Here is a 27373-nt window from a genome sequence, read left to right on the forward strand (position 1 = left end):
GCTGAGTGAAATCTGCAGGCGAGCCGGGAAGAGTAGTGCAGGCCTGAGAGCGAGGTTGTACAGGTCTGCCATCACCGCCCGGTATTTTGCGCGTTCTTCAACCACCTCTGGAGCGTAGTCTTCGAAGATCTGGACAGGAGCTCCTTCATACTGTAGTTTCCCTCTTCTTTTGCGAGCCTCTCGTATGATCAGATCCTTGATCCGGTAGTGGTGCAGGCGAATGATCACCGGCCGAGGCCACGACCCTGGTTGTGGCTTGGCACTTAACGCCCTGTGTGCCCGGTCAAGCTCTGGAGGGGACTCTAAGATCTCTTCCCCGAGTAGTTCAACTGGCAGCTTCGAGAAAAACATAGTGGGTGCCGGTCCCTCGATTGATTCTGGAAGGCCGATGATCCGGATGTTATTCCTGCGGCTCCGGTCCTCGAAGTCCTGCGTCTTCGCTAGTAGCTTGTTGTTGCTATCAGCTAAAGCTCAGCTTCGTCTCCAGAGTGCGAATACGCTTGTCATCTGACTCGGCGCTGGTTTCCAGTGAGATGATACGTTGTCCATGATTTAACACAGTGGTCTGCATTTTCTCCAGTCTTGACTCCAGGGCAGCGAAGGAGTTTTTAAGATCTGTCGCTATGCTGGCTCTGTGTTTTTCCAGCAGGTCTTCGATGCTAGTTAAGCATGTGTTAGCGCAGGCCCTCGGAGCTTCATTTTCGTTTTTCTTTGTCTGCTTCGTTGGTTTTGACATTATTCCTGGTTCCACGGTATTATACGGAGTTTATGGGGCGTCAGTTCTTACTTGGGTCGTTCAGGGTATAAGAAAAGCACGGGTTTTTGCAAAGTTGGGTTACGGGAGACCGAGACTACACCGCTCTCACATGCTCACCAAACCAGAAGTTTCCAATGATTTTGAGTTTAATGGACAATTTATTTACAAATCAAAGGGACGGCACTGGGCAAAAAATTCGCACCCGTCTGTGCCAATATTTTAATGACAGATTGGAAAGAAAATGCCCCAAAAGCCATTCCATTATTTTAGATATTTAGATGACATAAGGGGGATTTACACCCACTCTTTGGAGGAGTTTGATGAATTTGTTAATATGTTGAACACATACGATGCTTCCATTACTCTGAAATACACTTCAAATTACCAGTCTGTGGACTTTCTGGACACCACGGAATTCAAGGGACCGACATTCACACAATCGCTTAAATTGGACATCAAGGTTTAAAAAACTGAAGAACAAAAACCACAAATAGATAGAGAAATTATTCCTCTTATTACAACATTCTCTACTATTAGTGGAGTAATGAACAAAAAACGTAAGAACATTTTTCAAACAATGATACAAGATTAAGGATTACTGATACTTCCATAGCCACAAGAATGGTACAACACAGGTCTAAATTGAGACACAAGAAAAACACAAATACTCCTGATGTCAAAACACTTCATATTACATGGACCACAATCACTAAGAATAGCAGGCTTCAAATACAATTTGTCTTGGACCGATATAGAACAAAAGAAAATGGAGAGAAGATGGAAGAACCAATTGGCCTGAATGTTAAAATAAATTCAACAATTTTGTGAGTATTTCATGACTTCTAAACAACATGGGGCATTTAATTAGAATGAAGATAATATTCATCACCCAGGAGACCCAATTCATAGAGTGTACAGTGGATTTAGAATCCTGGCCGTGGACTAGGGCTCTAATTCTAACCATTTTCTACCCTACCCTAACCACTATGGACCCTTGCCTAAACCTAAAACCTTCTAACTTGAGAACAACAGTGTTTATCTAAGTACAGATATTCTGTACATCATATTCTCCAAATTACACTTATCAAAAAGAATAAATACACACATATATATTTATTTACTCACAAGAACAAGAAAGAAACTCACAATTCACAAAGACTATTGAAAAAAAGACAATTGGTGGATGTTACGAAGTAGTAACAACACGATGGATCGCAAAAATAATTCATGAATGAAGCCAACTCAAATAAACACTGAGGAAATAAATAACATGTCATTTGATATGTGAGTAAAAATAATCACAATTTGTCGTTACGAAATTCGTTTAAAGTCACAAGTCACAATTTTTTTTTAAATAGAATATAAATAAATAAATATATCACTTAAGTCCAATAAAATATAACATATTCATAGATACACGGTATCATGTAGGATAATATATATGAATACGTTTATTTTTATTCACAGTTATAGAATTAAAGGATCACAGTGGAATAGACAAGGGGGAGGAGTCTGTGAGAGGCAGCCTATAAATAGAGGAGCCCTCAGTCTCCTCACTCACTCTTGTGCTGAACGTTGTAGTGGAAGGACCTCACAGCTCAGATAGAAATATTTTGCTTTTTCACATGCCTAATAAGACCTGAAGGAGACCCCAGAGGGTTGAAGCTTAAGTTTTTGATTTTATTTTCAGTTTGTGTCTTTGAGTTATTGTATTTTTGATTTACTTTTCAGTTTATGTCTTTGAAATTTTGATTTAATTTCATGCAAAAAACAATTGATCTAAGTTGCATTCTGCTCTTTCTCAAGTATTCTCCTCACAACTCCCGAGTTTTTTCCTGTCATGTAGGCAGCGCCATCAGTTGTGATACCGACGCACATGTCCCAGCTTCGTCCCACTGAACTCAAATACAAGTCCACAGAGCTGAATATGTCCTCTGCAGTCGTAGTAGTAGGGAGCTCTTTTTGGTGGAGAGAAATTGTTCCTTCAAGTCCCCGGCCCACACGTTTCACGTATACGAGGTGAATTAATTGCAGAACAAACTGGATGGTGACAAACACAGATAACTGTAAAAGTTCATTTAAAGCTTTATTTTTTATTTTAGGTGTATTTATATGTAACCTACAATAATAATAATGCTCATTTCTGACAGATGGAAAAGTTTGGATGCGCTTCTCCAAACTTTCAGGCCAAGTAATGAAGGAACGTGGCTACATGGGGGCACACTAAAATAAAATGATGACGTTTGAGGGCAGCAAATGAACAAGAGTGAAAAATATGTAAATTTAAATTCGACTGGGAAATTAAATTAGTAAATACATTTTGTGAATTTTAATTCTCTTAAAGTAAGGTTAAATTAAAACATGTAAATATCTGAGGAACCTTATCTCAAAAAGAAATCAGACCAAAATGCCTTTCTCTTCTTTTATTTTTTTCCTCCAAATGAAATGCACAACTGTGCCAAATTAGTGGCAACATTTTCCAGTAGCAAAAACCGCCCCAGCCATATCCAGCCTTGTTGTTCTCCACCCCGTCTTGCATAGGAACAAAAAATTCAAGTTATGTTATAACTCATGATCATGCATGAAAAAAAGATAAACAATCTTTGAGATTTCCCTGCACCACTGACCCTCTCCTCCATCATGCGCCTTATCCTGTGGAGCAAATAAATAATGTGTATTAACAACATCCACATGTCCTTTCCGTACCTTAACATCCTCATCAGACAGCTGCTGCTCATTCTGGAATTACATAAAATGTATTTCTTATAAAAGCACTTTTCAAGGCCTGGAAATAAACATTTTACAATTCCATGACTTTTCCAGGTTTTTCATGACAGTAGGAACCCTGTTAATTGCTCGATCAAGTGCGAGTCAGTCTCAGCTCACTGGTACAGTCTGTGTCCTCCTGCTGTTTGTCGTCTGCTCTCGTCTCTTATGATAAGACGGTTGTTGTTATTATTCATCTAAAATCAGTTTCACCTGGCAAGTGTCAGCTGCTGGGAAATTTACATTTCAAACACTGATCAGAGAGGATGAACCCACCTGGAGGTCTTTGGTGGAGTTCAGCTGCTCAACGGACTGGGCCCACTGAGCAGCTGAATCCTTGAGATCCTTGGCCCAGCTAATAGATCGCTCCTCGAAGCCGTCCTCAAGCCCTGTAGGAACAGGTTTACATTGAACTGTTATATCATCACATCAATAATAATAAATCAACAGGATGTTCTCAGTGTCTGTTCTTTTTAGTTCACATAAAGGGGGGCGGTTCAGGGTTGATCCCTGAGGGTGAGGGACTAACATCACCTCATTTCTTAAATAAATATTAAGAACCAAACACTGTTGTAATTCTTCCTGCTCCCGCTCACATTTCCTGCGAGCATTTTCGCGGGCCTCCTTGGCCGCCCTCCTGGTCTCTCTGCAGGTTTTTTCCTCATTTTCCTTGACCTCTTGGTCCATTGATTGGATGAGATACTTCATCTCATCAAGGCACCGTTGAGAGTCCGCCACGTCCTTCACGCTGGGAAACGCCCCCTGGAGAGAGATTCGGTAAGATAAGGAAACACTGATTAAAAGATTATTTAATTTAGCCTTTCTGGCAGTTTATTCAAAAAGCAACTTCATCTTCTTGTACAATGCTGTATCTTGTATGTATCTTAAAGGTAAGATAAAAGGAATCTTACATTTAGACAAATTAAAGATATCTTGAACTGGAATAAAAGATAATTCAAGATTTCTACTGAATTGTAGATTTCTATAATGAGTAACAAAAGTAGTTTGAATATTATTATGTAATTACAGATGTTGAAAAGTTTTGAGTAGTTGAAACTGAACAAATGATTTTTTTGACAAGTCGTAATGAGTTTGTCTGACTGCACAAGTTCCTTGACTTCATTTAATTTTCTTATTGAGATAATTTGTAAAAGAGAATACAAACCAAGTTACAATAACCTTCAACACGTTCACAATCATCTCCCATTTCTCTAGACTTGTTACTTGTCAGTGTAAGAAGGAACAAAGATCTGAACCTGAACTTAAACTGACCTCTTTCTCACGATGACTGCCACCCTCCCGCACAGCAATCTCCCCCCGGTGGCGTAGGAGGTGAGGCTGGATTCCGACAGGTGGCTTATGGCCCTCTCTGGTGGCTCCAGAAGATGGTGGTGGAGCTGGACCACCTCCTCCCTTAATGTCTGTAATAGTCTCCCCCTTCTCCTTGCTTCGGCCAGTGCTTCCATACCTCTGTTCATACAGAGCAGAGAATAACAGCCAGACCGTTTTGATCACATGTTCCGTTACAGATTTTAAATGAGTGAAACACAATGAGACTTGTCACATCCTTGCTGTTGACTCTGACTCTCTGTCCATCTTGTCGCTCATGCTCTGTGCCTCCTCGCTCTGATTCGGCACAGCTAACTCTTTGAAATGTTTCAACCCTGTTCCCACCAACCCCGCCCTAAACCTCTTCTGCCTACACACAGTAACCATATAACATCCTTATAACAGGACTGAAAGTGAACTAAGGAGAGAGAGGATTGCAACCAACCTACCATTAACCCCCAAATTCAGATGTGCTGGCATTCAAACAACATTTGAAAAGGAATAATGCACTTTTCATTCGTTCTACACAAATCCCACAGGAAATCTCTCATGATGCCGCGTTTTGCTGCGGCACGAATTGGCAGCACAGTGCAGTGCTAAACTTTGAAATAACTCTTAAAACTCCTGGCAGTCCGATTAGCATGCGTTAAACATTGGAATGACACGTAGAAGCGGAACACTCCATAAACATACCTGTCTCTTGTTGAGCCCGGTTCCATCCGGACCAGACAGCGTGTTCGTAGATTCAAGGTTCAAATGGGAAAGGTTAATAATTTAGACAAGTTCCATGTTCAAAAGTTTCACAGAAATAAGTTTATTGTATAAGAACAATACTTACAGAGAGTCTCTGGGGTTCTGCCGGACACGTCACCAGGTTCTCTGGATCATATCCAGAAGAAGCGCGCCCATTCATCCTAAGTCCAAAGTATTTATAAAGACACAGGGTGTAACACAGAGGCGGTTCTTTCTTTGAGGGAATTCAGTAATTGGCCAGATGTATACTGTTAAAAATTTAATTGATTGATTGATTGATAAAGTGCTGGAGGCTTGTTTTCAGTTCAGATGCCTCTGTTTGTTTTCATTTCACAGATTCAAATCAACTTTTTAAAGTAAATGACGGTGAAATTAATATATAATATATATAAAATATCTTTATCTTTGTCGTAAAGAAATTTGTTTATCTCCATATTTGGAAAAAGAGTCAAATAAATTTCAAGGTTCTAAGATTTTAACTTTTGAGCAGCAGCTTGAACTTGCTCAGTTTTAACATCAGATTCCTGTTCAGCCAACAGAGAGCAGCAGATCTCTGTGTGAACTTTGTGTTCTGTTCGAGTTCTATTCCAGTGATAAGATGCACTCAAAATTCCAAGATTGAAAATAATCACAAGCTGGTTAATGTAACAACAACAAAAAATGGACGTAAGAAAATGAGGCATCAGGTTCCATTCACTGAAATGTTATGTTTAATTATGTAAATGATGCTTTATTTAATTAAAGGCTTGATTTGTATATTTCAGAACACAAAGGTGAGCCCTGGATGAGCCATGAAAGACGTTTTTTATTATCTAACATTCAATAAATCAACAGCTTTTTCAACTGCCAGGGAAAATCCAATATGTCAATATTGAAAGACGTTTTGCCATATTTTTACATTGTTTTGTATAACAAGATACGAATGATATAAGAATGAACCACTCAGTAAAATCCTTCAGACTAAAGACAAATGTTTTTCCTGCAGTCTTTCACCCTTTGCAATCTTACAGTTAATGGTTTCACCTTCATTTATTAGTCGTCTTTCTGTCGTCCTCCCTGTTTTTAATTTTATATAATTATGTTTGTTTGGCCTTTGGGAGATTTTAGGTTTTTCAGCTTCTTCTCCTCTTGCACGAGTTCTCGTTCAATTTGGATTCATGTACATGAGAGAATATGTGGATAAAACATTTTTTATAAAGCTGTTCCAGACCCTGAGGGTGTGTTGGGGATGTGCTTATCATCTATTCAACATTCAGTATATTATATTTATTTGTATAACTTAAATGATCCACAGATAAGATTAACTAATGAGAACAGATGTTTCTCCACAACAACAGAAAAACATCCTCATCCAGCTGTAGAACCTCTCAGTCCAGATGTGTGACGTCGTGACGGAGCAGCCGTTCACCTCTCACCTGGTTCCTCTCCGTCAGATATGATGCTGTTTGTTTGGCTCCTTCCAGGTTAACGTGCTGCTCTGTCCTGGAATCGTTTACTCTCGGCTCTGTGACGCCACCGGATTCGACAATGAGCGAGCGAACAACATGTTTGTGTTGACGCTGGACTTTAACTGGTGTCACAAACAGACTGGGATGTTCAATCAGACACTTTGAATCCAGAAAGGATCAGATGCAGCTGGAAAACTCTTTATTTAGTCTGAGTTATTAGGCACATTTTCTTCATTATGAGTTTAACTTTGAATGTTTTTGTATTTTTATATAGAATATTAACCTTGTCATTGTTTGGTTTCTTTATTTTTCAGCACAATGTGCTTATATGACCTGATAATGATCATATTTAGATCATTACGTGTATATAAGAAAAACTGTCTTGCAATAAGAAGTTTACAGGTAAACAATAAGAGAACTAACAAAATATACTTCTCAAGTAGATTCATATCAGATAATTATTTGATATGATAAAGGGTTATTTGTATGAGCCTGATAATTAATTGTTGAAGATGAATAAAACTAAGGAGAGGCTGAAAAATGAGCGTTAATGGTTTGTGTTGACAACGCATTTTCTTAAACATAGTGTTTGGGCTCTTGAACATCAAATCTCAGATCTGCCGTCGAGGAATTTGATCAAATTTTCATCATTTGTCATTTAAACTCAAAGATGAACTCAATTGATTTCAAAGTTCAAAGGTCGCGGTGACCTTTCATGAGTGTGGGAAAACTATTATGTAGACTACAACTGCACTGGTGAGGAAAACAAGCCCATTAAAGCAACACGTGGATTTTAGTTAAGATTAAATTCCTGAGGTTTGAGTTGATCACATAATCTTTAACCAGTGAAGTGGATTAAGTTATTATATTGATCAGTGGTTCTAGTAACTTGTATCTGAGCTAAATTAACGTTTTGATCCCAGCTGCAGAACATTCAGTCGGTGAAGCTGCAGAGCAACAGTTCTTGTCCACTTTAACATTAAACACAACTTTTGGTGGAGGTGGTGATATTTTATTATGTAATTGAATCTGATGCTTGGCCCAAAGTATGTGGACGACAAATCATTACATGCTCCAGTTCAGCCACATGTGTTTAAGTGAGGCCTGTTCTTCCACACTTAAGTGAGAGAGGGTGTGTGTGTGTGTGTGAGTGTGTGTTATATAAACCCAGGATCAGCTGACGGACTCGGGGTTCAGCTCTCTGAGTTTCTTCAGCACCTTTCTGTCTTTTGGCTCTCGTCCATCTCCCAGTTTAGTTCCACAGCTTGTGCGCCCGACCTCATGATGTTTTCTTTAGTTTTCATAGGATGAACAAGGTCAGAACTAATTGTATACAACATGGAAAGAAAGATATAAGAGGAAAATAGGTATAGAGAGAATAAAGTTCGTAAATATTTAGACATAAACTGGTATATAGTGTGTGTGGCAGCAGGGCTGTTGCCACACAGGCAAATGAAACTCAGAGAGGATGACTTGAGGTTAATAAATCAGGTTTATTGTAAATTTTATTTCATACATTCAATGTTATGATACTTAAAACACTCGCCTGACCAACGGGCTCAGTTTACAGTTGTTGGTAGCAATTGATTAATTGAACTGAATTCTTTCATTTGTTCAAGTATATTTTCACATACAGACATACAAATTGACTTGCTGTTATTATTTCATTACTAACTCAGTTTGAACTGGAGCAGTTTATTTCATTCTGTTTTATAATCGAAGATGAAGACAGAAGTGACCATTTTGGCCATATTCCACATTTTTACTTTGCATTACTTGTACTTTCTACATTGATTTAGAAATCAACAGCAACATTTGTTCTTTCAAACACATTCATGTCAGTGTAATTATAGATTTCTGTCTTTACAAAGTGAGAGCTAATGATGTGTGATAAAGGAAGGTCAGTGTTTGATTGACAGCTGATCTCTGTGCGGAGCAGAAACGTCAACACGACAAACTTTGATCAACAAACATGGAGACAAAAGAAGTTAAAGATTTAAACACAGAATCTAAATCACTTCTTTTAATGACTCAAGTCTATTTGAGTTTACAGAACTCAGATGTGGATCCAGACCCACAAACCCAAACTCCAGCATAGAGCGGCTGAGTGAATGTGGTCTGGACTCTGTGGAGGAGAGTCATGGTGTCAGAGACGCTGTAGAAGGACAGAACACCTGCACTGTGATCCAGGTACACTCCTACTCTGGAGGACAAAGGACCTGACACTGGAGTCTCGATGCTGTTGTAATGAAAGATATAACCGGATCTATCACAAGATAATGACCAAGATTTATCATTGTATCCAAATACACATTCTAAGTCTCCTGCTCTTCTGATATTCTTGTATGTGACTGCTACACGAACTTCTCCTCCCACCTTCACCTTCACCTCCCAGTAACAACGTCCAGTCAGACTCTCTCTACTCAGGACCTGAAAACAACCAGTGAATCTGTCTGGGTGATTAGAATAAGACTGTTCTTCACTCATTACTGTTACTTTTCCGTTTCCCTCAGATAATAACAGACGTTTGTGTGCTGTGTTTGGATCCAGTGTGATTTCCTGTGAATATTTTAAGAAGTCAGCTCTGGTCTTGGGCTCTGGTTGTCGCAGTAAAACATCCACTTGGGACACAATCTGTAAAATCTCTGTCTCTGTCTCACTCAGAATGTCCTGTAGCTGACCTCTGACCTGTGACACAGCTGCTGTCATGTCCTCAAAGTACCTCAGAGGACGAATCGTGATGCTGGATGAGTGTGTAGATCCACTGAGTGGTGACAGGGAGGGGTAGTTGTGTAGAAACTGGTTGTGATCCTCTGTGTCTGAGAGCTGCTTCAGTTCATGGTTTTTCCTCTTCAGCTCAGTGATCTCCTGCTCCAGTCTCTCCTGAAGCTCTCTGACTCGACTCACTTCAGTTTCCTGCTGAGATCTAATCTGCTGCTTCACACCAGAGCTTCTTTTCTCCAGCAGACGGATCATCTCAGTGAAGATCTCCTCACTGTCCTCCACTGCTTTATCAGCAGAGCCATTGATGGCCTCCTCCTCCTGTTGAAGCAGCTTCACGTCTTTCTCTGTGTCCTGGACTCTCTGCTGGATTGTTCGTCTCCTCCGCCTGAGCTCTCTCTGCCTCTCAGTCCTTTCTGCTGCAGCTGTAACTGTGTCGTGGTCTTTATGTTCATCCACAGAGCAGAGATAACAGATACACTGCTGATCAGTGCGGCAGAAGATCTTCATCACCTCGTCGTGACGAGAGCAGATGTTCTCCTGGAGCTTCTCCGAGGGCTCCGCCAGCTTGTGCTTCTTCAATGCAGCTGACTGAAGATGAAGCTGGAGGTGTTTTTCACAATAAGAGGCCAAACAATTTAAACAGGACTTGAGAGCTTTCAGTTTTCTCCCAGTGCAGACATCACAGGCCACATCTTCAGGTCCAGCATAGCAGTGATCAGCAGGAGCAGCTTGTAGTCCAGTCTTCTTCAGCTCCTCCACTAAATCAGCTAACATGGTGTTTTTCTGCAGGACAGGCCTCGGTGTGAAGGTCTGTCTACACTGAGGGCAGCTGTAGCTTCCTCTCTCCTCCTCTTTGTCCCAGTGGGTGTTAATACAGCTCTTACAGTAGCTGTGTCCACAGACAGTAGTCACCGGATCCTTCAGTAGATCCAAACAGATCGGACAGGAGAATCTTTCCCTGTCTAGTTGAATTTCTTGCTGCGCCATTTCAGCTGCTGCCAGTTACTCTAGAACAGTTTCACTTCCTGTGAAAAGAAACAGATCTCTGGTCCTCCCCCTCTCGTTCACTCCCTGCAGTGACTCATCTCCCACAGTTCCCAGCTTGTTGTTCACTGGTTCTTACACTGTGACACCTGTGAAGGGAGGAAACACAGACACATCCTGACTGGGAGGAGCTGCTTGTGTTTGAGGAAGAAGTTGTTGGTGTTTCAGGATTTACTGCATTTCCCAGCGGCCTGTTCTCACCTGGTGTTCAGAGGAGATTCAGTGAGAGGCAGAGTGTGTTTTCCTTCATTCACAACATACGTAACAATTAACGTCAAATCAAATAGAAGCATTCAATAATAATAAATCACCTCTTTATTTATAAAGCACATCTCAAAACTAACAATGAAAAACTCGAAAATTAACAAATACAAACTCACCCAACATAGAATGAAAAACTAACAGGTAGAATAAAGGTTAAGTTAAGGTTAAGGTCGTCTTTACTGTCCCCAAGGACGAGTTGGTTTGTAAACAGTTGTCACACACAACCCATACACATCACAACAACACAGACATATACAAAAAGAGCACAAAGAATCCATTAGTTTATTTTGTATTGCTAACGATGATGATGATTATTATTATTAATAATAGCAGTAGCAGTAGTATTGTTGTCGTTGTTGTTGTTGTTGCTGTTGTTGTTTCTCTGCTGTTTATTTGTTTATTTATTTATTTGCAGCATCCTGCGCTTGATCTTCGAAAAACGGAACGGGATTGGTCGACGATTCTACAAAGGCATGAAATTGCAGCCGATCCTAACCCTAACCCGTCAACAGGGGGTGTGACATCACTTTTATTACATTTATTGTCTTGATTTGCGATGTTTTACTACTAAGTTGCTGTCTTTTATTTTTAGAAGGGTAATGTTTTATTTGGCCTCTTTATAATGCTGTTTTAAAAGGTGCCATATAATAATAATAAAACAGTTATCATTATTATTATATGTATTGTTGTTTTTGTTGTTGTTGTTGTTGTTGTTATTGTTGTATTTAATTGAACAATTTAAATCCATTGACAATGATTCATGGTTTAACGTTGATTGATCTTACTTTGAAAGGTAGAGTTGTCCATCATCCGGTCAGTTACTGTCTCACCCTCGTTGACTTAACACCCTTCGGCCTCAGAGGTGAAGCAGCGACACCGTGTGGTCATACAGGTTACATGTACCTCAACACATTAAAATAGAAATAAACACAATCAGTTTTAAAAAATGATTATGTTTTGTAATATTTTCATTGGAGAATAAACTAACCAGCCTTTAAAGTGCTGGAGGCTTGTTTTCAGTTCAGATGCCTCAGTTTGTTTTCATTTTACAAACTCAGATCAACATTTTAAAGTAAATGAGGGTGAAAACGTAATAAAATATACATCTATTAATATATATGTATCTTTGTCATAAAGGAATGTTTATCCCCATATTTGGAAAAAGAGCTAAATCAATTTCAAGGTTCAAGATTTTAACTTTCCAACATGAGAAATGAAACTGAGTGAATTTGAGCAGCAGCTTGAACTTGCTCAGTTTTAACTTCAGATTCCTGTTCAGCCAACAGAGAGCAGCAGATCTCTGTCTGAACTTGTGTTCTGTTCAAGTTCTATTCCAATGATATGATGCACTCATAATTCAAAGATTGAAAAGAATAAGAAGCTGGTTAATGCAACAACAAAAATAGACGTAAGAAAAGGAGCCATCAGGTTCCATTCATGGAAATGTTATGTTTAATTATGTGAATGATGCTTTATTTAATTAAAGGCTTGATTTGTATATTTCAGAACACAAATGTGAGCCCTGGATGAGCCAGATTGTTTTTATTATCTAACGATCAATAAATCAACAGCATTTTCAACTGCCAGGGAAAATCCAATATGTCAATGTTAAAAAAAGTGTGGCCATATTTTTTACATTGTTTTGTAAAATACGATACGAATAATATAAGAAGAAACCACTCAGTAAAATCCTTCAGACTAAAGACGACAGACATAAAAGTTCTATGAATGTTTTTCCTGCAGTCTTTCACACTTTGCATTCTATTTTCACAGTTAATGGTTTCACCTTCATTTGGATTCATGTACATGAGAGAATACGTGGATTAAAACATTTTTTATAAAGCTGTTACAGTCCCTCAGGGTGTGTCGGAGTTGTGCTTATCGTCTATTCAACATATATGATATTTAATTTTATAACTTAAATAACCCACGTATAAGATTAACTAATGAAAACTGATGTTTCTCCACAACAACAGAAAAACATCCTCATCCAGCTGTAGAACCTCTCGGCCCAGATGTGTGACGTTGTGACGGAGCAGCCGTTCACCTCTCACCTGGTTCCTCTCCGTCAGATATGATGCTGTTTGTTCGGCTCCTTCCAGGTTAACCTGCCACTCTGTCCTGGAATCGTTTACTCTCGGCTCTGTGACGCCACCGGATTCAACAATGAGCGAGAGAACAACATGTTTGTGTTGACGCTGGACTTTAACTGGTGTCACAAACAGACTGGGATGTTCAATCAGACATTTTGAATCCAGAAAGGATCAGATGCAGCTGGAAAACTCTTTATTTAGTCCGAGTTATTATGCATATTTTCTTCATTATGAGTTTAACTTTGAATGTTTTTGTATTTTTATATAGAATATTTACCTTGTCATTGTTTGGTTTCTTAATTTTTCAGCACAATTTTGCTTATATGACCTGATAATGATCATATTTAGATCATTACGTGTATATAAGAAAAACTGTCTTGCAATAAGTGTTCAGAAGTTTACAGGTAAACAATTAGAGAGCTAACAAAATATACTTCTCAAGTAGATTCATATCAGAAAATTATTTGATATGATCAAAGGTTATTGTATGAGCCACAATGGTTTGTGTTGACAATGCATTTTCTTAAACAAAGTGTTTGGGCTCTTGAACATCAAATCTCAGATCTGCCGTTGAGGAATTTTGTCAAATTTTGATCAGTTGTCATTCAAACTCAAAGATGAACTGAATAGATTTCAAAGTTCAAAGGCCGCGGTGACCTTTCATGAGTGTGGGAAAACTATTATGTCGACTACAACTGCACTGGTGAGGAAAACAAGCCCATTAAAGCAACACATAGATTTTAGTTAAGATTAAATTCCTAAGGTTTGAGTTGATCACATAATCTATAATCAGTGAAGTGGATTAAGTAGTTATGATATTGATCAGTGGTTCTAGTAACTTGTACCTGAGCTAAATGAAGGTTTTGATCCCAGCTGCAGAATATTCAGTCAGTGAAGCTGCAGAGAAACACGTCCTCATCCATTTTAACATTAAACACAAGTTTTGGTGGAGGTGGTGATATTTTATTATGTAATTGAATCTGATGCTTGGCCCAAAGTATGTGGACACCAAATCATTTCATGCTCCAGTTCAGCCACATGTGTTTTAGTGAGGTCTGTTCTTCCACACTTAAGTGAGAGAGGGTGTGTGTGTGTGTGTGTGTGTGTGTGTGTGTGTGTGTGTGTGTGTGTGTGTGAGTGAGTCTGTGTGTGTGTGTGTGTGTGTGTGTGTGTGTGTGTGTGTGTGTGTGTGTGTCTGTGTGTGTTATATAAACCCAGACAGGATCAGCTGACGGACTCGGGGTTCAGCTCTCTGAGTTTCTTCAGCACCTTTTTGGGCTTTTGGCTCTCGTCCATCTCCCAGTTTAGTTCCTCAGCTCATGCGCCCGACCTCATGATGTTTTCTTTATTTTTAATAAGATAAACAAGGTCAGAACTAACTGTATAAAACATGGAAAGTAAGATACAAGAGGAAAATAGGTATAGAGAGAATAGAGTTCGTAAATATTTAGACATAAACTGGTATATAGTGTGTGTGGCAGCAGGGCTGTTGCAACACAGGCAAATGAAACTCAGAGAGGATGACTTGAGGTTAATAAATCAGGTTTATTGTATGTTTTATTTTATACATTCAATGTTATGATACTTAAAACATTTGCCTGACAAACCGCCTCAGTTTACAGTTGTTGGTAGCAATTGATTAATTGCACTTTTCAGATCAGAATCAGAATCAGAATTTTTTCATTTGTTCAAGTATATTTTCACAAACAGACATACAAATTGACTTGCTGTTATTATTTCATTACTAACTCAGTTTGGACTAGAGCAGTTTATTCCATTCTGCTTTATAATTGAATATGAAGACAGAAATCACCAATTTGTATTTTATTTAGTTCATTTTTAACATTAATCTTCTCGTCCTCACATCTTCAGTTTATTACTGTTGATTATTATATCATCATCATTATTATCAATGGTAGTTTTTAATTTAAAACTTGTCTCTGCACGTCATCACTCACGTCATGATTATTGATGGTATTTTATTTTATAGTTTGTTTCTGAATCTCCCATGTTGAACTATGTTTTGTATTGTAGGGCCCGAGCACCGAACAGAGTGAGGCCCTATTGAAATTGTAAGGATTATCATTTTTCAGGCAAATGAATTGGCTTTTTGAGGCTTAACATGCTCAAATTCTTACCAAAATTATCAGAACATTAGAAAGTGGGGAAAATGTACGTATTCTGGAGGAATTTTCAATGGGCGTAGCAAAATGGCTCAACGGTGCCCCCCCAAGCCGCCCAGAACGCAACAGGAAGCCCGCCATTTTGCATTTAGTGGCCTATTGGCTATATTCAACATTTTTACTTTGCTGTACTTGTACTTTCTACATTGATTTAGAAAACAACAGCAACATTTGTTCTTTCAAACACATTCATGTCAGTGTAATTATAGATTTCTGTCTTTACAAAGTGAGAACTAAAAATATGTGTGATAAAGGAAGGTCAGTGTTTGATTGACAGCTGATGTCTGTGCGGAGCAGAAACGTCACCACGACGAACTTTGATCAACAAACATGGAGACAAAAGAAGTTAAAGATTTAAACACAGAATCTAAATCACTGCTTTTTATGACTCAAGTCTATTTGAGTTTACAGAACTCAGCTGTGGAACCAGTATAAACATAAACTCCAGCATAGAGAGGCTGAGTGAATGTGGTCTGGACTCTGTGGAGGAAAGTCATGGTGTCAGAGACGCTGTAGAAGGACAGAACACCTGCACTGGGATCCAGGTACACTCCTACTCTGGAGGACACAGGACCTGACGCTGGAGCCGTGATGCTGTTATAATAAAAGTTATAACTGTTTCGATTACAAAATAATGACCAAGATTTATCATTGTATCCAAATACACATTCTGAGCCTCCTGCTCTGCTGATATTCTTGTATGTGACTGCTACATCAACTCTTCCTCTCATCCCCACCTCCATCTCCACCTCCCAGTAACAACGTCCAGTCAGACTCTCTCTACTCAGGACCTGATACCAACCAGTGAATCTGTCTGGGTGATTAGAATAAGACTGATCTTCACTCATCCATGTTACTTTTCTGTTTCCCTCAGATAATAACAGACGTTTGTTTACTGTGTTTGGATCCAGTGTGATTTCCTGTGAATATTTTAAGAAGTCAGCTCTGGTTTCTGGCTCTGGTTGTGGCAGTAAAACATCCACTTGAGACACAATCGGTAAAATCTCTGTCTCTGTCTCACTCAGAATGTGCTGTAGTCGACCTCTGACCTGTGCCACAGCTGCTGTCACGTCCTCAAAGTCCCTCAGAGGATGGGTCCTGATGCTGGATGAGTGTGTAGATTCACTGAGTGGTGACAGTGAGGGGTAGTTGTGTAGAAACTGGTTGTGGTCCTCTGTGTCTGAGAGCTGCTTCAGTTCATGGTCTTTCCTCTTCAGCTCAGTGATCTCCTGCTCCAGTCTCTCCTGAAGCTCTCTGACTCGACTCACTTCAGTGTCCTGCTGGGATCTGATCTGCTGTTTCACATCAGAGCTTCTTTTCTCCAGCAGACGGATCAGCTCAGTGAAAATCTCCTCACTGTCCTTCACTGCTTTATCAGCAGAGTCGTTGACGGCCTCCTCCTCCTGTTGAAGCAGCTTCACGTCTTTCTCTGTGTCCTGGACTCTCTGCTGGATTGTTTGTCTCCTCAGCCCGAGGTCTCTCTGCCTCTCAGTCCTTTCTGCTGCAGCTGACACTGTGTCATGGTCTTTATGTTCATCCACAGAGCAGAGATAACAGATACACTGCTGATCAGTGCGGCAGAACATCTTTATCACCTCGTCGTGACGATTGCAGATGTTCTCCTGGAGCTTCTCCGAGGGCTTCACCAGCTTGTGCTTCTTCAATGCAGCTGACTGAAGATGACGCTGGAGGTGTTTCTCACAATAAGAGGCCAAACAAACCAAACAGGACTTGAGAGCTTTCAGTTTTCTCCCAGTGCAGACATCACAGGCCACATCTTCAGGTCCAGCATAGCAGTGATCAGCAGGAGCAGCTTGGAGTCCAGTCTTCTTCAGCTCCTCCACTAAATCAGCTAACATGGTGTTTTTCTCCAGGACAGGCCTCAGTGTGAAGGTCTGTCTACACTGAGGGCAGCTGTAGCTTCCTCTCTCCTCCTCTTTGTCCCAGTGGGTGTTAATACAGCTCTTACAGTAGCTGTGTCCACAGCCAGTAGCCACCGGATCCTTCAGTAGATCCAAACAGATCGAACAGCAGAATCTTTCTCTGTCCAGTTGAATTTCTTGCTGCGCCATTTCAGCTGCTGCCAGTCCCTGAAGAACAGAATCACTTCCTGTGAACAGAAACAGATCTCTGCTCCTCACCCTCTCGTTCACTTCCTGCAGTGACTCATCTCCCACAGTTCACAGCTTGTTGTTCACCGGTTCTTACACTGACACGCCTGTGAAAGGAGGAGACACAGACATGTCCTGACTGGGAGGAGCTGCTTGTGTTTGAGGAAGAAGTTGTTGGTGTTTCAGGATTTACTGCATTTCCCAGCGGCCTGTTCTCACCTGGTGTTCAGAGGAGATTCAGTGAGAGGCAGAGTGTGTTTTCCTTCATTTACAATACATAGTAACAATTAAAGTAAAATCAAATAGATGCATTTAATAATAATAAATCACATCTTTATTTATAAAGCACATCTCAAAACTAACAATGAAAAACTTGTAAAAATAACAAATACAAACTCACTCATCAAAGAATAAAAAACTAACAAAGTAGAATAAAGGTTAAGTTAAGGTTAAGGTCGTCTTTACTGTCCCCGAGGGGCCAGTTGGTTTGTAAACAGTTGTCACACACAACCCATACACATTACAACAATACATACATACACAAAAAGAGCACAACGAATCCATTAGTTTATTTTGAATTGCTAATGATGATGATGATGATGTTTAGTTATTATTATTATTATTATTAATAGCAGTAGCAGTAGTAGTAGTATTGTTGTTGTTGTTGTTGTTTCTCTGCTGTTGTTGTTTATTTATTTGCAGCATCCTGCGCTTGATCTTCGCCTCAGCTGCAGTTTAAATGAAAGATCTCCCAGGATTGGTAAATCCTCGATGCAAGGGACGAAAGACGGAACGGGTTTGGTTGACGATTCTACAAAGGCATGGAATCGTCAACCAATCCCCCACGTCAACAGGGGGCGTGACATCACTTTAATTAAATGTATGTCATGATTTGAGATGTTTTACCATAAGTTGCTGTCTTTTATTTTTAGAAGGATAATGTTTTATTTGGCCTCTTTGTAATGCTGTTTTAAAAGGTGCCATATAATAATAATAAAACAGTTATCATTATTATAATATGTATTGTTGTTGTTGTTGTTATTGTTGGATTCATTTGAACAGTTTAAATCCACTGACAATGATTCATGGTTTAACGTTGAGTGATCTTACTTTGAAAGGTAGAGTTGTCCATCATCCGGTCAGTTACTGTCTCTCCCTCGTTGACTTGACACCCATCGGCCTCAGAGGTGAAGCAGCGACACAGTGTGGTCATACATGTTACACGTACCTCTACACATTAAAATACAAATACACACAATCAGTTTAAACTATGATTTTGTTTTGTAATATTTTCATTGGAAAATAAACTAACCAGCCTTTAAAGTGCTGGAGGCTCGTTTTCAGTTCAGATGCCTCAGTTTGTTTTCATTTTACAGATTCAAATGAACTTTTTAAAGTAAATGAGGGTGAAAACGTAATAAAATATACATCTATTAATATATATTTATCTTTATCATAAAGGAATGTTTATCTCCATATTCAGAAAAAGTGTCAAATCAATTTCAAGATTCGAAGATTTTAACTTCCCAACATGAGAATGAAACTGAGTGAATTTGAGCAGCAGCTTGAACTTGCTCAGTTTTAACTTCAGATTCCTGTTCAGCCAACAGAGAGCAGCAGATCTCTGTCTGAACTTGTGTTCTGTTCAAGTTCTATTCCAGTGATATGATGCACTCAAAATTCAAAGATTGAAAATAATCACGAGCTGGTTAATGCAACAACAAAAAATAGCAGAAGAAAAGGAGACATCAGGTTCCATTCACTGAAATATTATGTTTAATTATGTAAATGATGCCTTATTTAATTAAAGGCCTGATTTGTATATTTCAGAACACAAATGTGATGGATGAGCCATTAAAGACATGTAATTATTAACCAACAATCAATAAATCAACAGCATTTTCAACTGCCAGGGAAAATCCAATATGTCAATGTTAAAAAACGTTTTGCCATATTTTTTAACTTTGTTTTTGTAAAACAAGATACGAATGACATAAGAATAAAAAACACTCAGTATAATCCTTCAGACTAAAGACGACAGAAATAAAAGTTCTGTGAATTTTTTTCCTGCAGTCTTTCACCCTTTGCATTCTTTATTTACAGTTGATGGTTTCACCTTCATTTGGATTCATGTTCACGAGAGAATATGTGGATAAAAACTTTTTTTATATAGTTGTTCCAGCCCCTGAGGGTGTGTGGGGGTTGTGCTTATTATCTATTCAACATATATGATATTTATTTTTATAACTTAAATGATCCACAGATAAGATTAACTAATGAAAACTGATGTTTCTCCACAACAACAGAAAAACATCCTCATCCAGCTGTGGAACCTCTCGGTCCAGATGTGTGACGTCGTGACGGAGCAGCCGTTCACCTCTCACCTGGTTTCTCTCCGTCAGATATGATGCTGTTTGTTTGGCTCCTTCCAGGTTAACGTGCTGCTCTGTCCTGGAATCGTTTACTCTCGGCTCTGTGACGCCACTGGATTCGACAATGAGCGAGAGAACAACATGTTTGTGTTGACGCTGGACTTTAACTGGTGTCACAAACAGACTGGGATGTTCAATCAGACATTTTGAATCCGGAAAGGATCAGATGCAGCTGGAAAACTCTTTATTTAGTCCGAGTTATTATGCATATTTTCTTCATTATGAGTTTAACTTTGAATGTTTTTGTATTTTTATATAGAATATTTACCTTGTCATTGTTTGGTTTCTTTATTTTTCAGCACAATTTTGCTTATATGACCTGATAATAATCATATTTAGATCATTACGTGTATAAAAGAAAAACTGTCTTGCAATAAGTGTTCAGAAGTTTACAGGTAAACAATTAGAGAGCTAACAAAATATACTTCTCAAGTAGATTCATATCAGAAAATTATTTGATATGATCAAAGGTTATTGTATGAGCCACAATGGTTTGTGTTGACAATGCATTTTCTTAAACAAAGTGTTTGGGCTCTTGAACATCAAATCTCATATCTGCCGTCGAGGAATTTTGTCAAATTTTGATCAGTTGTCATTTAAACTCAAAGATGAACTGAATTGATTTCAAAGTTCAAAGGTCGCGGTGACCTTTCATGAGTGTGGGAAAACTATTATGTAGACTACAACTGCACTGGTGAGGAAAACAAGCCCATTAAAGCAACACATGGATTTTAGTTAAGATTAAATTCCTGAGGTTTGAGTTGATAACATAATCTATAACCAGTGAAGTGGATTAAGTAGTTAATATATTGATCAGTGGTTCTTGTAACTTGTATCTGAGCTAAATTAAAGTTTTGATCCCAGCTGCAGAATATTCAGTCAGTTAAGCTGCAGAGAAACACGTCCTCGTCCATTTTAACATTAAACACAATTTTTGGTGGAGGTGGTGATATTTTATTATGAATTTGATTGAATCTGATGCTTGGCCCAAAGTATGTGGACGACAAATCATTTCATGCTCCAGTTCAGCCACATGTGTTTTAGCTAGGTCTGTTCTTCCACACTTAAGTGAGAGAGGGTGTGTGTGTGTGTGTGTGTGTGTGTGTGTGTGTGTGTGTGTGTGTGTGTGTGTGTGTGTGTGTGTGTGTGTGTGTGTGTGTGTGTGTGTGTGTGTGTGTGTGTGTGTGTGTGTGTGTGTGTGTGTGTGTGTGTTATATAAACCCAGACAGGATCAGCTGACGGACTCGGGGTTCAGCTCTCTGAGTTTCTTCAGCACCGTTTTTGGCTTTTGGCTCTCGTCCATCTCCCAGTTTAGTTCCACAGCTTGTGCGCCCGACCTCATGATATTTTCTTTATTTTTAATAGGATAAACAAGGTCAGAACTAACTGTATAGAACATGGAAAGTAAGATACAAGAGGAAAATAGGTATAGAGAGAATAAAGTTCGTAAATATTTAGACATAAACTGGTATATAGTGTGTGTGGCAGCAGGGCTGTTGCAACACAGGCAAATGAAACTCAGAGAGGATGACTTGAGGTTAATAAATCAGGTTTATTGTATGTTTTATTTTATACATTCAATGTTATGATACTTAAAACATTTGCCTGACAAACTGCCTCAGTTTAGAGTTGTTGGTAGCAATTGATTAATTGCACTTTTCAGATCAGAATCAGAATTCTTTCATTTGTTTGAGTATATTTTCACTTTCAGACATACAAATTGACTTGCTGTTATTATTTCATTACTAACTCAGGTTGGACTGGAGCAGTTTATTCCATTCTGCTATATAATTCAATATGAAGACAGAAATCACCAATTTGTAAATTATTTAGTTCATTTTTAACATTATTCTTCTCGTCCTCACATCTTCAGTTTATAACTGTTGATTATTATATCATCATCATTATTATCAACGGTTTTTACTTTGCTGTACTTGTACTTTCTACATTGATTTAGAAAACAACAGCAACATTAGTTCTTTCAAACACATTCATGTCAGTGTAATTATAGATTTCTGTCTTTACAAAGTGAGAACTGAATATGTTTGATAAAGGAAGGTCAGTGTTTGATTGACAGCTGATCTCTGTGCGGAGCAGAAACGTCACCACAACAAACTTTGATCAGCAAACATGGAGACAAAAGAAGTTAAAGATTTAAACACAGAATCTAAATCACTGCTTTTAATGACTCGAGTCTATTTGAGTTTACAGAACTCAGCTGTGGATCCAAACCCGACCCCAAATCCAGCATAGAGAGGCTGAGTGAATGTGGTCTGGACTCTGTGGAGGAGAGTCATGGTGTCAGAGACTCTGTAGAAGGACAGAACACCTGCACTGTGATCCAGGTACACTCCTACTCTGGAGGACAGAGGACCTGACACTGGAGTCATGATGCTGTTGTAATAAAAGTTATAATTGTTACCAACACAAGTTAATGACCAAGATTTATCATTGTATCCAAATAAACATTCATGTGAGTTTCCTGCTCTGGTGACATTCTTGTATGTGACTGCTACATCAACTCCTCCTCTTCCCCCCCCCACCTTCACCTCCCAGTAACAACGTCCAGTCAGACTCTCTCTACTCAGGACCTGACGCCAATCAGTGAATCTGTCTGGGTGATTAGAATAAGACTGTTCTTCACTCATAACTGTTACTTTTCTGTTTCCCTCAGATAATAACAGAAGTTTGTATGCTGTGTTTGGATCCAGTGTGATTTCCTGTGAATATTTTAAGAAGTCAGCTCTGGTCTGTGGCTCTGGTTGTGGCAGTAAAACATCCACTTGGGACACAATCTGTAAAATCGCTGTCTCTGCCTCACTCAGAATGTCCTGTAGTCGACCTCTGACCTGTGACACAGCTGCTCTCACGTCCTCAAAGTACCTCAGAGGACGGATCCTGATGCTGGATGAGTGTGTAGATTCACTGAGTGGTGACAGTGAGGGGTAGTTGTGTAGAAACTGGTTGTGGTCCTCTGTGTCTGAGAGCTGCTTCAGTTCATGGTCTTTCCTCTTCAGCTCAGTGATCTCCTGCTCCAGTCTCTCCTGAAGCTCTCTGACTCGACTCACTTCAGTTTCCTGCTGGGATCTGATCTGCTGCTCCACATCAGAGCTTCTTTTCTCCAGCAGACGAATCATCTCAGTGAAGATCTCCTCAATGTCCTCCACTGCTTTATCAGCAGAGCCATTGATGGCCTCCTCCTCCTGTTGAAGCAGCTTCACGTCTTTCTCTGTGTCCTGGACTCTCTGCTGGATTGTTTGTCTCCTCAGCTCAAGCTCTCTCTGCCTCTCAGTCCTTTCTGCTGCAGCTGTAACTGTGTCGTGGCCTTTATGTTCATCCACAGAGCAGAGATAACAGATACACTGCTGATCAGTGCGGCAGAACATCTTCATCACCTCGTCGTGACGAGAGCAGATGTTCTCCTGGAGCTTCTCCGAGGGCTCCACCAGCTTGTGCTTCTTCAATGCAGCTGACTTAAGATGAAGCTGGAGGTGTTTTTCACAATAAGAGGCCAAACAATTCAAACAGGACTTGAGAGCTTTCAGTTTTCTCCCAGTGCAAACATCACAGGCCACATCTTCAGGTCCAGCATAGCAGTGATCAGCAGAAGCAGCTAGGAGTCCAGTCTTCTTCAGCTCCTCCACTAAATCAGCTAACATGGTGTTTTTCTCCAGGACAGGCCTCGGTGTGAAGGTCTGTCTACACTGAGGGCAGCTGTAGCTTCCTCTCTCCTCCCCTTTGTCCCAGTGGGTGTTAATACAGCTCTTACAGTAGCTGTGTCCACAGCCAGTAGCCACCGGATCCTTCAGTAGATCCAAACAGATCGAACAGCAGAATCTTTCCCTGTCTACTTGAATTTCTTGCTGCGCCATTTCAGCTGCTGCCAGTTACTCTAGAACAGTTTCACTTCCTGTGACAAGAAACAGATCTCTGCTCCTCCCCCTCTCGTTCACTCCCTGCAGTGACTCAGCTCCCACAGTTTACAGCTTGTTGTTCACTGGTTCCTACACTGTGACACCTGTGAAGGGAGGAGACACAGACACATCCTGACTGGGAGGAGCTGCTTGTGTTTGAGGAAGAAGTTGTTGGTGTTTCAGGATTTACTGCATTTCCCAGCGGCCTGTTCTCCCCTGTTGTTCAGAGGAGATTCAGTGAGAGGCAGAGTGTGTTTTCCTTCATTCACAACACACAGTAAATATAAGAGTCAAATCTAATAGAAGCCTTAAATAAAAAAAATCACATCTTTATTTATAAAGCACATCTCAAAACTAACAAAGAAAAACTCGTAAAAATAACCCAGAGAAACTTTACAGCAAAGATGCAAAACTGTTTAGTCTCTTTTAGTTCTTTATACAACCAAAGACATCCACAACGCAATGGGGTTTTCTTTGTTTTTCTGCTTTTATTATTATTAAGGTAATGATTAAACTGTAAAATATAAAGCCTCAATTACATTTCTTGCTCACAAGCGTTTGATAACATCTTCTAAAGTCTATCTGCTGAATTATTATGTCAAAAACTCCCTCTGTCAATCACAGAATCACCTCAGGATCCCCTTTAAAAATGGTTTTAAACTTCTCACTTTTGTCTGATTTATTGCTGTATTTTATTGTTTATATTATTATAATGCTTTTAATCAGGTGTTTGCTTTATTGCTTTATTTCCCCCATTGTCTTGCATGATCTTGTTTCCCTTTGTAGTCTCTTTGTGTGTTTCTTGTTGTCATGTCTGCGAAGCCCTTTGTAAACGCATTGAATGTTGAATTAAAAAGTGTATTACTCTATATCTTTCAGCCTCTTACTTTATGAGTCAACCATAATTGCATCGTAAATCTGTCAACGATGCCAAAAGAAATGATTTAAGTTTATTTTAGATCTTTCTAATATTCAAAAGGGAGATAAAACAAATGAAAACATAGGAAATCACTATATATGAAATCAGACACATGAGAGACAACTTTTAAGACTCTATTAAGTCCAATAAAATGTCAATAAATTCAACATTCATCTCCTGTAAAGTCCTAGGTGGACTTTCCAGGAGGAGTGGTGATCAATGCACGGACTACGGGACTCGAACCCGGTTTTTCCCGGTGGGTTTTGACCAGTGGTGTATAAAGTACTTGAAAGCCATACTTGAGTAAAAGTACAGATATCTTACCTGAAAGTGACTTCGGTAAAAGTAGAAGTCACCCGTCAGAAAATGACTGGAGTTAAAGTCTTAGAGTAGCTCATATTAAAAGTACTTAAGTATCAAAAGTATCTGGTGTTGAAATGTACTTAAGTATCAAAAGTAAAAGTACAAGTACCAAAATTAAAAATGCAAAGTGCTTTTTATAGTAGTCCTATACAGACACAAAACAAACCAAAACGTTTCTCCTCAAGATTTATCTCAACTGACTGAAACATTTTAACAACAATATGAATATAATGTATATAATGTAAAAAATGTTAACCCTAGATGAGAGAGAGAGAGAGAGAGAGAGAGAGAGAGAGAGAGAGAGAGAGAGAGAGAGAGAGAGAGAGAGAGAACGAGCCAGTTTGAGAATGTAAGAAGTAGAAAGTACACATATTTTTTTCAAATGTAACGAGTAAAAGTAAAAAGTCGTCAGGAAAAGAAATACTCAAGTAAAGTACAGATATGTAAAAAAAATCTACTTAAGTACAGAAACAAAGTATTTCTACCTCGTTACTTCCCACCACTTTGTTAAGTGGGCCTTATCAACAAGGCCCGGGACCCCCACCTGACTCGGACTTTTATTCCACCCCCACACCTCTAGGATGTGTTAAATTAACACATTATATCATATCATATTATATTATACTGCATTACATTGCATATTGCAATATGACACTGTTAACTGTTTTGCATTTAGCATTTCACTTTTTACTTCACTTTTATATTTTATATTTTTTTATATATTTTTATTCAGAAATGTTTATCTCAAAATAAATGTTACTTTGTGTAAATATTGATAAAAAGTGAGTAAATGAGAAGTAAACAGTGAGTAAATATATACTGGTTTCACATTTTTTATTGCTCTTCTTGCATGTTGTATTTATTGTGTTTTTATGTTTCTATGTTCATTGTTTGCACCAATTACCAGAGCAAATTCCTTGTATGTGTGAACGTACTTGGCAATAAAATACTTCTGATTCTGATTCTGATTCTGGTTCCGACCCGGTTTACCTGTGTTGAAGTGAAACGTACCAAACAGCAGAATTTATCGATTATAATGTCAATCCGTTGTCAATAAAACACTCATCATATATTATAGATACATTGTGGCAGGACAAGGAAAGCAATGGCGGAGCCAGGGGGTGGCCGGGGGTGGCCACGGCCACCCCCCGTAGAATCTCGGCCACCCCATTGGCCACCCCAAGCACCACATCAGAGCGGTCAAAAGTTTTGACGGCTGTGGAAAAATGCGGAACCTTTCTCGCACCGCTAGTACACTGTCGGACCCTTTAGCCACGCGCAGCGCGCACACATCCTGTATTTGAATTAAACGGCTCAAGCATGGCCTGAGAATGCCTGTTACCACCTGACGCTTTGACCGGCACCTGTGGCTAAGTGAAGAAACCCAAAACAGAAAGGTATGATATCATAATGGATGTTGTTTTTGTCTTCTAATAACTGTGACTATCCCACCCATGACTATCTTTTTTGCGAAAGTATAGAAGCAAGCTAGATCGGAGGAGAACATAGTAAACTGTTAAAATTGCTATATGCTATGCTGTATTTGATAACTACGTTGCGAGATTGTGTACAGTGTTTTAATATAATCTCTCTCTTGTCTCTACACACATTTGTTTTTGCAACTTCAGATCGACTTTCGATCTAGTTATTTGCTGTTAACTGCTATTGTTGTCAGAACGTGTTATGATTGGTTTCAGGTATATACAGTATGCATTTTGGATAGGTGTCATTAAAGAGGGAAAAATAATGAAGAGGAAGAAGGCAGACATAGCGTCCTTCTTCAGGGCAAGTGGAAAGAAGACAGCTAAGGCAAAGAATGAGGATGAGATGGAGAAAAAACAGGCAGAGAGCGCGGATGAGGAGCCCCCAGAGAGCAGCAACTTAAATGGACCTCCAGGTATACAGTATAGAGACTCACATATAGTACAGCTTGGTATGAGGTTATCTTATTTACAATTGGCTTAAAGTGTGTCTATTCATATACAGGTCAGGTTGAAAGTGCATTGTAAAACATATCAGTTAGTTTTTTCATTACATTAAAGTATGGCATATTTGTATTTGCTACCCAGAGACACTTTCACTAATATTATACTTTAGCTTATAGTGTGTTTGTTAAACACTATATAGCATGCATTATAAAACCTTTAGGAAAATTACCTGTACACCTTATTGTAATTATTTTAGATGTTTCTGAAAGATTGATTGAGAGCAGGACAGAAGAGTCCTCCCTGAGGAGTGGCCCCAGTGGATCCCCAGGTAAATTGTCAATCTTA

The 27373-nt window shown here is 39.2% G+C and overlaps 2 protein-coding genes across 2 annotated transcripts; both read right to left on the minus strand.

Annotated features, from left to right (window-relative positions):
• Window positions 1-8671: 8671 nt before the first annotated feature.
• LOC133001456 (E3 ubiquitin/ISG15 ligase TRIM25-like) lies at window positions 8672-17451 on the minus strand. Its single transcript, XM_061071029.1, has 2 exons — window positions 15768-17451; window positions 8672-10772 (listed from the first exon to the last, which is right to left on the minus strand). The coding sequence occupies exons 1-2, from the start codon at window positions 17431-17433 to the stop codon at window positions 9091-9093; spliced, it is 3348 nt and encodes a 1115-aa protein (XP_060927012.1). The 5' UTR covers window positions 17434-17451; the 3' UTR covers window positions 8672-9090.
• A 4051-nt stretch (window positions 17452-21502) lies between these two features.
• LOC133002424 (tripartite motif-containing protein 16-like) lies at window positions 21503-23791 on the minus strand. The gene has a single exon (XM_061072244.1). The coding sequence runs from the start codon at window positions 23774-23776 to the stop codon at window positions 22100-22102; it is 1677 nt and encodes a 558-aa protein (XP_060928227.1). The 5' UTR covers window positions 23777-23791; the 3' UTR covers window positions 21503-22099.
• Window positions 23792-27373: the final 3582 nt, after the last annotated feature.

Source organism: Limanda limanda, chromosome 5 (assembly GCF_963576545.1).
Source record: "Limanda limanda chromosome 5, fLimLim1.1, whole genome shotgun sequence".
Taxonomy (NCBI): Eukaryota; Metazoa; Chordata; class Actinopteri; order Pleuronectiformes; family Pleuronectidae; genus Limanda; species Limanda limanda.

Bases quoted from the DNA above. Each gene is read 5' to 3' on its own strand.
- LOC133002424 (XM_061072244.1), bottom strand. From the start codon at position 23,776: ATGGCGCAGCAAGAAATTCAAGTAGACAGGGAAAGATTCTGCTGTTCG.
- LOC133001456 (XM_061071029.1), bottom strand. From the start codon at position 17,433: ATGGCGCAGCAAGAAATTCAACTGGACAGAGAAAGATTCTGCTGTTCG. The intron at 10,773-15,767 runs AACTCAAATAGA...AGTAACTGGCAG, and splicing joins TTCCACAGCTGAGTTCTGTA to CAGCTGAAATGGCGCAGCAA.